Source organism: Temnothorax nylanderi, unplaced genomic scaffold (genome assembly GCF_030848795.1).
Source record: "Temnothorax nylanderi isolate EJ_2023f unplaced genomic scaffold, tnyl_v1.0 TNYL_tig0863_pilon, whole genome shotgun sequence".
Classification (NCBI taxonomy): Eukaryota; Metazoa; Arthropoda; class Insecta; order Hymenoptera; family Formicidae; genus Temnothorax; species Temnothorax nylanderi.
This window is the reverse complement of record NW_027249925.1, coordinates 31,194-44,162: the sequence shown is the minus strand read 5'-3', so window position 1 is coordinate 44,162 and position 12,969 is coordinate 31,194. Positions and strand designations below refer to the sequence as shown.

At 33.0% G+C, this 12,969-nt stretch overlaps 1 protein-coding gene across 1 annotated transcript; it reads right to left on the bottom strand.

Annotated features, from left to right (window-relative positions):
• LOC139785684 (uncharacterized) lies at positions 1–1,422 on the bottom strand. The gene has a single exon (XM_071724846.1). It carries the CDS (start codon positions 1,420–1,422, stop codon positions 1–3), a length of 1,422 nt encoding a protein of 473 aa, XP_071580947.1.
• Between the last annotated feature and the right edge of the window lie 11,547 nt (positions 1,423–12,969).

The window sequence follows — 12,969 nt, the reverse complement described above, 5'->3', positions numbered from 1 at the left end:
TCAACTTATGACTAAGAAGCTGGATAATACCAGCCGCCCCTGTTCGCGAAATACACTCTGTAAAGTGTTAACGTTTATTGAGGCACAGGCCATTTTTTTACGGATAGTTTCGCCAACTACATTTTTTAATGGGATCAAGTCGTTTAGAAAACGTCTGGTGCATTCCCCCTTACTCCATATGTTTGTTTGTTCTTCCCACGACTTTGCACTTTCGACAAGATTTTCACGAGTTATTTTCGCTGATAGGAGAATTTTTAGAAGTATATTTACATCGTTCTCTGCGTTGTGAGCACCAGCGGTCGAAACTTTTTGCCATTCTGCTAAGCCAGCGATAGTACATTCGCCTTTGCGTTTTCTACCAGTGAGCCTTCTAATCACAGTAAGAGTGTCTATAAATCCACAGACAACATCTCGAAACTCATCGTGCAAGGAACAAGTAACGATGGCATTGAAAAGTCTCGGTCCATCGAAGCTGAGATTATGGGTAGCGATATAACACGGTTTGCCGAGCGATGCCAACCATTGCTGCAAATTGCTTATCGCAAGCCTGAGAGGCACTGAGTCGACGGTTAATCCGTAATACATTAAAACTCCTTGGCAATTAGTGAGACCATTTGCTTCGGTGGCAGCTGCTGATATCGGCTTCTTTGGATTTATATACGTGGCAAATGTTAATTTACCACATTTTGCTGCGATTTGCAGAATATCACAGTCTTTGCTGAGACCTGACGTTTCCAGATCGAGGAAAACTATAGATTGATATTGCTCGTCGTCAAACTCTAGATCGAAATTCGTATGATCTATGACATTATTATTCATTTCCGTATTAGGTGCATCTAATAGAGTACAATTTGTTTGGTAAGTTACACCCTCTCGATCTTCCCTTCTGCGGCGCAGAGCCGTTCTGGCCTTCTTTAAAGCTAATCGTTTCTTTTTGTACTCTGGACTCAGTATTCGACGTCGCCTTTCAATTACAGTCCTCTGAACTCTTTGCGCATATCTGTAACGGTGTTTTCCGGGTGACATGGCCGCAGATTTATAAACGTTTTCAATGAAATGCTCACCTTCGTTTTTCTGTGCAATCGTGCTGGCAAAACGATAGTCTGAAGAAGCGGTGAGGCTATAACATCTTGACTTCGGAGCTTTGCTAGCCATACTTGCGTTCAGGCTCTCATTCACGTTGCTAGAAGCTCCGGCAGAAAACTTATGAGCATTCGCCGCCAAACGATCGAAAATATCTTTCAAAGCTTCGAATAATTCCTTATCGTGAAAACCTCCTGGAATAATCGTATGGTCATAGTTCTCTGGATCTTTGACAAATCCACACCACATGCCGCATTTGCTATGATTGTTAAAAGCGTGATACGGTATACACTGAATATCCCGAGCCATAGCTGCACTGTTCCCTTTATTGGTCGTCATGGCGTACGTAAAGCAACGATGCAAATACACGATTCCATCTTTTGTAAGTTCTTTGTGTTTACGTTTATTTGCTATTTTATACAATTTTTTTGTGACTCCACCCGCAGCGTGATTTGTATCCGAGAATTTTACTATAGGATGGGAACTCGTAGCTCGGCAAGCTGCAATCGTTGAGCTGTCGTCGTCGCCGATCAGAACACCGACCTCAACATTCTGGGATTTCAGAATTGTGCTGTTGTTCACAAGATTTTGAGCAACGTGAGGTTCCATGGCTTTTGCAGAACCCCAAAATTCTTCCGACAATCATGGTTTCTCGGATCGTGTCCCATGTCACATCGTTTGCATTTCCGATTGCAGCTAGCATAGTCAAGTACTAGACCTGTCTTGACCCCGATAATTGCTCCGAAACCATTTAAGCTGTCATAGCTTCGGCCGGCACCCCTTTTACTCCAACCCATATCGTAGGATACCATGATTCGAACGACGTCATCGAATGTTACGATATTGTTCAGTTCGGTCTCGAGCTCACAATCAGTCTCATGTATTCGCGCAGGCTCTTCCTGATGATCTGTAAATCTTGTCGGAGTAGCAGTCTGGTATGACGAAATTTGAGAAGTCGCTGTAGTCGAAGAAGGAGAGGGAGAGGGAGAGGCTTGCGATGAATCTTGGATTACAGATAAGTTCACCGACGATTTACCATTGATAATAAAACCTGTCTGCAAATTCTTCGGCCTGTACCAAACATCGAAAGTAAAAAATATTAATATTAATATCCGGTAATTCAATAAAAAAAAAAAACAGACTTCTGTGAATTTATTTATATTATTTTCAGCTATATAGGCATGTATGTACATATATCATTTGTATTGTTTGGGTTATAATTTTGTTTACATAGCATAATTTTTTTACACACACACCCACACCCACATGTATACCTATATTACCTTTTTCAAAAAAGGTAAAAAAAGGGCGCCAAGTACACGCGTGGTTGTTACCTCGGAAAAAAACCAAGTGGTAGTATCATTAATTTTAAATGCAAAAATAAATAAATCTATTCTAACCTAGGTGATAGTAGCTTTAATTTTTCTTAACAAAATTATTAAAAACAGAAGTCGTTTTTGTTCGACCCAACTGGCCTAATAATTAATATATTTAAACTCACGTTTCGAAAAATTATCTCACAAAATTGTCTCACAAAAATTGTCTCACAAAATTGTCTGACAAAAATTGTCTCACAAAATTGTCTTACAAAAATTGTCTCACAAAATTGTCTCACAAAAATTGTCTCACAAAATTGTCTCACAAAAATTGTCTCACAAAATTATTAAATTACAAAATTGTTACTTTATTCAATCCAAGTGATATCTACCTCGAAAAAACCTAAATAACAAGTGGTATCTATTTAAAAAAAAATATGTGAAATCTTTTAATACTGCGCCAATTACAAAGAGAGAATATATATTATATATATACCTTAACAAAATTATTATTATATCACGAAATTGCGTTACCAAATTCAATCCAAGTGATATATATCTCACAAAAATTGTCTCACAAAATTGTCTCACAAAATTATTAAATTACAAAATTGTTACTTTATTCAATCCAAGTGATATCTACCTCGAAAAAACCTAAATAACAAGTGGTATCTATTTAAAAAAAAATGAAATCTTTTAATACTGCGCCAATTACAAAGAGAGAATATATATATATATATATATATATATATATACCTTAACAAAATTATTATTATATCACGAAATTGCGTTACCAAATTCAATCCAAGTGATATATATATACCTTAACAAAATTATTATTATATCACAAAATTGCGTTACCAAACTCAATCCAAGTGATACGTACCAATAACCTAAGTGGTAGTAGCCTTATTTCTCCTTAACAAAATTATATCACAAAATTGCGTTACCTAACTCAACCTAAGTGATATGTTATTTCAAAAAAATATATGAAATCTTTAAATTACGCCAACTACAAAGAGAATATATATATTGCTTTGAAAAATAATTGTAGTGCAACTACTCTTAAAAAATAAAACAAAATTGTGTTACCTAACTCAACCCAAGTGGTATGTATCTTTGTATTCCTGAGGATCTTTCTATCAAACCAAGTGGTAGTAGTTTTAATTCTCCTTGATAAAATTATAATATTACAAAGAATCATTTAATCATTTTAATCACAAAGAATTAAAGAGGTAACATTATAAAATAAAAATATTTAATTAAAATAAAATAAATAAATTTTTCTTGTAAAAAACTTGGCGCTGCTTTTTTAACCCTTGAATGCCACACCTCTCAAGAATCTCGTAAATGACACATGGGGTCTAAAAGACCCCAGCATGAAAAATGTTTCCTTACTCATTGATTTTTTGATATTTAGTTATGAAAATTATTTTCAATGTTGTTCAAGGCTTAGAAAAGAGAATAAAATGCTTATATTGTTAAAATTTCAATTTCAACATAGTATAAAAAATTAAGTAAACTGAGTACTGCTAAGTGTACAAATGGGTAGGTCAATCACTCAACTATCATCAATGGGAACATGAGCTCCATTTTTGGGGGGAACATTTGAAATATATCGATCTAAAGGGTCTGGGGTCCGCTGGACCCCGGGTGGCATTTAAGGGTTAAAGTCTATCCAGACAAATTTGCATCGCGCATAAACATAAGCGTAAGAAATTGATTGGTTTATATATATGTGCAAAAGGAAATAGACCAATCCATCTCTTTATGCATATGCTTATGCACCTATGCAAGTTTGTCTGGATTAACCTTAAAAAGCAGCGCCAAGTTTTTTACAAGAAAAATTTATTTATTTTATTTTAATTAATATTTTTATTTTATAATGTTACCTCTTTAATTCTTTGTGATTAAAATGATTAAATGATTCTTTGTAATATTATAATTTTATCAAGGAGAATTAAAACTACTACCACTTGGTTTGATAGAAAGATCCTCAGGAATACAAAGATACATACCACTTGGGTTGAGTTAGGTAACACAATTTTGTTTTATTTTTAAGAGTAGTTGCACTACAATTATTTTTCAAAGCAATATATATATTCTCTTTGTAGTTGGCGTAATTTAAAGATTTCATATATTTTTTTGAAATAACATATCACTTAGGTTGAGTTAGGTAACGCAATTTTGTGATATAATTTTGTTAAGGAGAAATAAGGCTACTACGGCTGCGTTCGGAAACGTCACCCGAGTGCACACGAGTATACTCCCTTCTCTTTCTATCTCAGCGAGTTAGAATGAGAAGGGAGTATACCCGTGTGCACTCGGGTGACGTTTCCGAACGCAGCCCCACTTAGGTTATTGGTACGTATCACTTGGATTGAGTTTGGTAACGCAATTTTGTGATATAATAATAATTTTGTTAAGGTATATATATATCACTTGGATTGAATTTGGTAACGCAATTTCGTGATATAATAATAATTTTGTTAAGGTATATATATATATATATATATATATATATTCTCTCTTTGTAATTGGCGCAGTATTAAAAGATTTCATTTTTTTTTTAAATAGATACCACTTGTTATTTAGGTTTTTTCGAGGTAGATATCACTTGGATTGAATAAAGTAACAATTTTGTAATTTAATAATTTTGTGAGACAATTTTGTGAGACAATTTTTGTGAGATATATATCACTTGGATTGAATTTGGTAACGCAATTTCGTGATATAATAATAATTTTGTTAAGGTATATATATAATATATATTCTCTCTTTGTAATTGGCGCAGTATTAAAAGATTTCACATATTTTTTTTTAAATAGATACCACTTGTTATTTAGGTTTTTTCGAGGTAGATATCACTTGGATTGAATAAAGTAACAATTTTGTAATTTAATAATTTTGTGAGACAATTTTTGTGAGACAATTTTGTGAGACAATTTTTGTGAGACAATTTTGTGAGACAATTTTGTAAGACAATTTTGTGAGACAATTTTTGTCAGACAATTTTGTGAGACAATTTTTGTGAGACAATTTTGTGAGATAATTTTTCGAAACGTGAGTTTAAATATATTAATTATTAGGCCAGTTGGGTCGAACAAAAACGACTTCTGTTTTTAATAATTTTGTTAAGAAAAATTAAAGCTACTATCACCTAGGTTAGAATAGATTTTATTTATTTTTGCATTTAAAATTAATGATACTACCACTTGGTTTTTTTCCGAGGTAACAACCACGCGTGTACTTGGCGCCCTTTTTTTACCTTTTTTGAAAAAGGTAATTTTGTACTGATATCATGCATTTTGTAGTGTTACGCATCCTCTTCTAAAAAGGGCATGTCATCCATACTCGAATCTATCGAAATATTATTGTCGCTTTTCCGCAATGCGGATTGGTTCTCTTGTGCTTACTTCATGACCGGCTGTCATGGCATATTTTGACAGTTGTGTGGTTAATAGTGTAATAGTAACAGTGAAATATTAAAGTTAAATAGCGCGCGCGTCTATATAAAATATCTAGTTTTATAAAGAGTATATCTTACAAACAGTATGTACAGATTGTAAAGCTAAAGGTGTTACAGGCTATTATTTCTAAGGAAACAAAATTTCATAATTTGCTTAGTTTTAGAAATAATAGTTGGTAACACCTTTAGTTTTATACCCTGTATATATTTGCGATATAAGACAATCGCATTCTAACGTGATTAATGCTAATAAAGTGAAAAAATTTCACCACCACTTTCATCGTCTTTTATAATTAAAATATAATCATTGATATGTAAATTAATAAATGAGAGACATGTTTGATGCCACATAAAAAATATGTAATAAAATACAATTGAATTTGGTTTAGAATATTACTGCTAATCATGAAAATACATTGCTGGACATTGTTTTTATGTAAAATGTGTATCTGTATTTGATAATAGTTGCTTAATTTTTATTATCAACTTTTTGTAAAAATAATATATAAATATTTCTAGCACCTGTAGGCCATCGTTCTTCTTTCGTAATCATTTTTTGTTTCTCATCAATTTTAGTCCAAGATGTCCCTTCTCTACACATACTTGTATAATCGCCATTCTCAATACATGAACCATCATGAAATATAGCATTCATTACTTTATATTGCTGTTTAGCTATTGATACTTTAGCTGTTGATATGCCATTTAATTAAATTTCTGTGGTATTTTTATTACTTTATTATCTTGTAATGAAAACAAAACTAAATGAATAATAACCATTTCTTTTGTCAACGTTAATTCATTTTTAAACATTATATCATTTCCTGCACAATGTTCGCATGATTTGTCATGTGATTGACACCAATGTGAAAATGTAGTCTTTAATAAATCATTCAGATCACATTTTTTCTTCAAATTTTTAATAGAAATTGGGACAACTATATTGTTATCAGTAATAATAACTTTTGTATTACCACATGATTTGCACCGACTAGTACAAGTAACTTGATGCTCTACCAGATTTCTTACATAATCATATTTTGTACAAATAGCAGTAAGAAATTCGACGGCATCTCGTTTAATCGAAAAGTATTCTTCTAAACTTTTCCGTATTGCATCAGTGTTCAAATTTTCCATATTACTTTCATATCGCTGTGCTAATTTACTTAAATCATCTTGTTTCTTAATATTAAGCAATTTTTTTCTAATAATACTTAAATGCAATAAGCATTGTAATACTGCATTTGCACAGTGCGAATCTTTATCTGTATTTTGAAAAGCACGTATCTCCCAAGCAGTACTTTGTCGAGCTTCTTGATGTGACTCTTGAAGGAAGCAATGCTTTTCGACAATGCCCACGGAACATCTTTTACTTTTCGAAAACGTTGTTTTGAAATAGTAATCATTTGTGCTTGTGGTATAAATTGTTGTCTTAGCCGATTATATTCGGTAATAGCTCTATCACTAGCTGTTACAGATAACGGATCAAAATTAATTAAATGCAATCCATCCAGAGATGTTACTCGGGATAACGCAACATATGCTTGACCATGACTAAATACAGAATTACCTATATCTATAACAGCGTTTTGCAAGCTTAATCCTTGGCTTTTATGAATGGTGATGCCATAACTCAAACATAATGGAAATTGTTTTCTAACAACATACGCTTTATCCATATCCATTACTTGAAACTTGACACTTACTCTTTCAATAAAATACTCCAAACCAGACGGTAAAAGAAGTTTTATCTTTTCTACATAATCAGTATCCTGCACAACAGAAATAACTGTAGCAATTGTACCATTTACAAGGCCCAAAGTGACATCAATATTGCGTCTTATCATGACTTTAGCTCCAATTTTAATTGTAATTTGTCTCGAAAGTCCAGCTGTTCTAGTATTATCTTCATCATTATCCGTTAATTTTTTTACTACTTTCTTTCGTATATATCTATCACATTCATACGTATCTTCAGCAATTAATAATATTTCTTTTGAATCAATACGACTTAACATTGCAGTGTTAAGAACATCGCACATAGACAAGTAGGCAGTAAACAAACGGTATCAGCTGGCAAATTATCAATAAAATTACATAATTCGTATAATCTTGTTTCGAAAGACTCGCCTTTAAAAGATATTTTTCTTTTTTCGAGAATCTCAAAATCAGATTTTGTCAATAAACCAATACGAACTCTCGAGAGTAATTCACGATAAGATTCATCTCCTTGCTGGCGCATATTGATCGTTAATTCGTCATATTTAAAATGTGTCCACAAATTTGTAGACGCTATAGAGCCAATATATTTATCAATTTCTTTCTTTGATAATCGAACAAAAACAAAATTTTCACGTACAGGAGGTAATTGAAGCAGATCTCCAAATAAAAGAATATGCTTTTGACCAAACCAACCATCTTCAGTGGTATTGAATATTTCAGATAGTCGTAAATGTATATACGCTAAATTTAAATTAGATATCATTGACACTTCATCAATTATAATAAGAATAACATCTTTCAGATCTGCCCGTAAAACTTTCAAAACGTGATCAGATAATTGTGTATACTTGGGAGTATCACCATGTGCAACGGGTAACTGCCACACTCTGTAAGTGGTCAAACCATCGATATTGAACGCTGCTATACCAGTAGGTGCTGCTACAACGGTATCCTTGTTGAGATTTTGTTTTATCCAGCATTTAATTGTTTTAATTAAGAAACTTTTGCCAGTACCTCCTTCTCCACTGACATATTTTAGTAATTGTTTATTATCCGGCGATGTTACGGTGTTGATCACATCGTCAAATGCTCTTCTTTGATCTGCGTTCAGATTTGAAATCATTTCAGATACATCGATTTCCTGAACTAATTTTTCACCAAGATCCTTAAAATCTTGCATCGCTTCACCAGCCTCAATATTTTGAACACCTATTGGATTATCAGGATCATCTTGAGACTCGTGCTGTTTTTCTAAATCATCTAAATGTTGCTGAACCAATTGCTTCGCAGTTTCAAATGCTTTTTGCAATTCCTCTATTTTTTCACGATAATGCAATGCTTTCTCAAGATCCAACTTTCCCTTGTGAAATGATTCTGCATAAGTATCACATCCATTTTTAAGATCATCCAGTTTCCGCCATGGTTTAAACATAAGCAGTAATGAAAGAAATAATTTTCCGGCCGCGTATTGACATCATATTTATAGTGATTAATAATATAGTTACGCTGTCGTCGTTTCACATAATAACCATTATTCATCTTGTAGAATTCAATATTTTTACTTCGTGGTTTGATTTTCGTAATATCATATTGCTGTGCAAATTCATATAAACACAAGGATTCAAGTTCTTCCGGTCTCCGTGGATAATGATCATCTATTATAGATGGACAAAATATTTCTGTGGAATCTCCATCAAGAGCTTCAATTTCCTTACAGGTTTTAACTTTTCTATGTCGTATCATATTAACATCTAACCATCTAATACTCGTATTTCGATCAGTCCCATATAAAGGATTACCTAGCAGTGTATCAGCAGCTTCAAGAGCTCCACATTCTCTATTACTCATGGCTCGAAAAGCAATCTTCCAAAGACGGCTCGCCAATGATTCGTTTTTCTTATTTTTACTATCAAAGATAACATCAGATATTTCACTTTTTCCTGGTTTATTATATACTTAGTAATATACCAAGTAAGCAGCGATGCTTTTTCACCGATAAATTGTATATCCATATTTCCTTCCCATGCAGTAAGAATGATAGGATTATAATCATTTATACAGGTTTCAGTATCTGTTCGAGGAAGGTCATAAAGCCTACTTCTATTTTTTAATCGTTTTCTACCTGCTATCGAACTTATGACATCTCTCAGAATCAACGTGTCTGTAACTGGACGAGGAAATCCGAAACGACAGACGCGAGTCGTTTTACGTCCTGCTTTTTTAGAACGAAGACAATAATCGTTATGTTTGTGTCGTTGATACATATTGACTCGCCTGTATAACAATGGTGAAAGATTTGGATCTGGCATTTTACAACTTATATGTTGCAAAATAAATTTAGAAACCTCTTCAACAGAAGATTTACCGATAATTGGCGCGTCTTTAATCCAAATTAATAAATGAAAATGTTGTATACCTCTACCTTGGTATTCTCGTCGCCAGAAGTAATGCGTTACTTCTCCGATCGGGTGATCTTTGGAACAAATAAAATCAAGCAGCGCTTTGAATTTATTATCAAGAAACCTCGACGTCGACACGGGATCTTTAGCAACGAGTACGCTAATGGGCGTCGAATCGTCAGGCCATCCATTTACTTTACGAAGATATGCACCTAAATCTTTCCACATCCATTCACCAGGACTAACTGTAAAGAACCATGTCGCAGGTCCGTATTCTTGCGTCATAGCAATTAAATCACTTCTTGGTCTACGCCAGTATTGTTCCGTATTTCTTAAAGTGGAAAATATCGAACTCAAGTCAGATTCCAAATCACCTTTCTGTAATGCTTGTAAATATTCTTGAGCCGTATAACATTTTCGTGAATCAGTTGTATACAATTTATGATAAATACCACGACTTAATTGACGAATATTCGCATCATTTAACAAGAAAAATAAGAATTGTGGACTTAATCTAAATTGTGAATGTTTGGATGTCAAACAACATTTAATAAATTCATGGCTATGAAGTTTAACCTGTCTAGTTTCGCGTTGTCCATTAACACCAAAAGGAAATAAATCTGGAAAACACATTAGATCTAAAGCTTTCTCACGATTGTCCAAGGGCAAATCTTGAACTTTTAACATTTGATATAAGGCAGTAGCACTTTGACATGATTTTTTTTTTCATATAAAGGATAAATAGTGTATTGCTCGTAATAATTATCTTGACTTTCGTCAAGAATCTGGGTTAACATCGCTTCACGCTTATTATTTGAAGTAGCGTCTACGTTATTTTTTGTTTCTTCCATTGGAACTTTTAAACTCAATTCTTGTTCGTCATTTGATAAAATAGCGTCTACGTTATTTTTTGTTTCTTCCATTGGAACTTTTGGACTCAATTCTTGTTTGTTATCCAAAACAGATTCACTATCATTTTCCGTCTCTTGTGCTTCAAATTCATTATTATCCAGTTTCTCTAAACATAATCCATCGTGAGTTTCTGAGAGTGTTATATTATTGTAAAAAGGATTGTTACGTTTGAGCCATGTCAAAGCCTTGTGTACCTTTTTACGATCTACGTATTCCTCCCAAACAATTTTGGATTTTGTCGGAACACCTCTAACACGTACGAAGTACATTTCATGATTTTTATTAATTGGATCGGTATCGGAACATAATTTGTTCCATGTCTCTTGTAAAGGTAATGGTAAATGAAACGTTCTACCTTTTACTTTTTGTACCATATTTCTATGAGGCAGTTTTTTGTTAATAACAGTTCCCATTTTAACAACAGTTTGAAAAGCTTTAGCTCTTTGTATAAACATTTTTTCAAACGTGTTAAGAGATGATATTTCTTCGGGTGTATCACGTACAAATCGATTATTTAAAACGCAATACGCAGGCATTAATCCTTTACGGAATTTTCCTGCACAATAACGACATATGTATTGTGGGGTAATGTTATGTTTTTTTAAATGCGCCATTAAATCTCTCCAAATTGGAATATCTAATTGCGTTTTAAGCTTATTAATTTCAGAGACACTTTTCTTATAACAAAGTCTCTTACATGATGCACAAACATATCGAGGTGTGTCCATGCAGCGTTTGGTAAAAGCCTTAAATGCGTTGCTATAGTGAGAAATGATATCGTCATCACTCAAAATAGTACAACTCTGCTGATGTTTGTACATATTTGCTTTTTCTTGTTCCAAAGTTATAATTTCATTTAATGTGTTTAAATCAGCGGAAGTTAAAGCCTTCTGCAGATTTAACATTTTCCGATAGAAACTTGTCATTTGATAAATTAAACGTTTAATATGTCTCACCTTTGGAAAATGAGGTGATAATATTTGAACACAAAGAAACATCGCTTTGCAAAGTTTCGTATCAATGTAACAAGCATGTGCGTGACCCTTTTTATTTGAATTTTTTATTGTACATGTATGAATCTTTTCTAACAATTGTGGTATTTTGTTTAAAGTACATGTACTTATCGTTTGAAGGAATTTTTCATAACGATCGATTAAAAACGGATCATCAATTTTACACAAGGTATTACATACCCATGATTTTTTTGCTTGTGCCTCCTGCAAAGGTAGTATATTCATAGTTTGACCTTTTACGTTTATTACCAAAGGTTGTGACGAAGTAATGTTACGATATGTGTCGATAAAATAATTTTCAGACGAAGCTGTATGTCGCGATATGCCACATAATGCACGTATTTTATCGTCAATTGTAGAGCATTTTTCGGCAAGAGTCAAACACGCTTCTGATTTATTTTTAAGTGAAGCTAATATTTTATAGATCTTGCGGACAAAACTGTCTCGAATATGCATACACCAACGTACGATTCTTTCGGCTTCTAATCGTCTTTCAATATGATTTCTAATATCAAGTTTCTTTTCAATATCTTCAATTGCCACAGGGCGAAATTTTATTATATAATTTCGTGACCAAAACTTTGCATATTTTCTAGTAATATTTTTAGCAATATCGCGATTTTCGTTTGCAAGTACGCATTTAGACTTCTTTCTCTCATAATATCGCTTATTATAAAGCCATTTACGATCAGAATATTTTCTTTGTCTATCTCTTTCTTGCTGAGAATGTATAAGATAATGTATATGATAATATTTTCTTTGTCTATCTCGTTTTTGCTGAGAATGTATAAGATAATATTTTCTTTGTCTATCTCGTTTTTGCTGAGAATGTATAAGATAATATTTTTTTTGTCTATCTCGTTTTTGCTGAGAATGTATAAGATAATATTTTCTTTGTCTATCTCGTTCTTGCTGAGAATGTATAAGATAACGTTTTCGCTTGTTAAGGCGATTATTTGCTAAGTTGTCTTTATACTGACGTCGTCTTTTAGCACGATTGTCTTCTAAATTCTGATATCGACTCCGTTTTTTAGCACAATTATTGTCTGACAAAT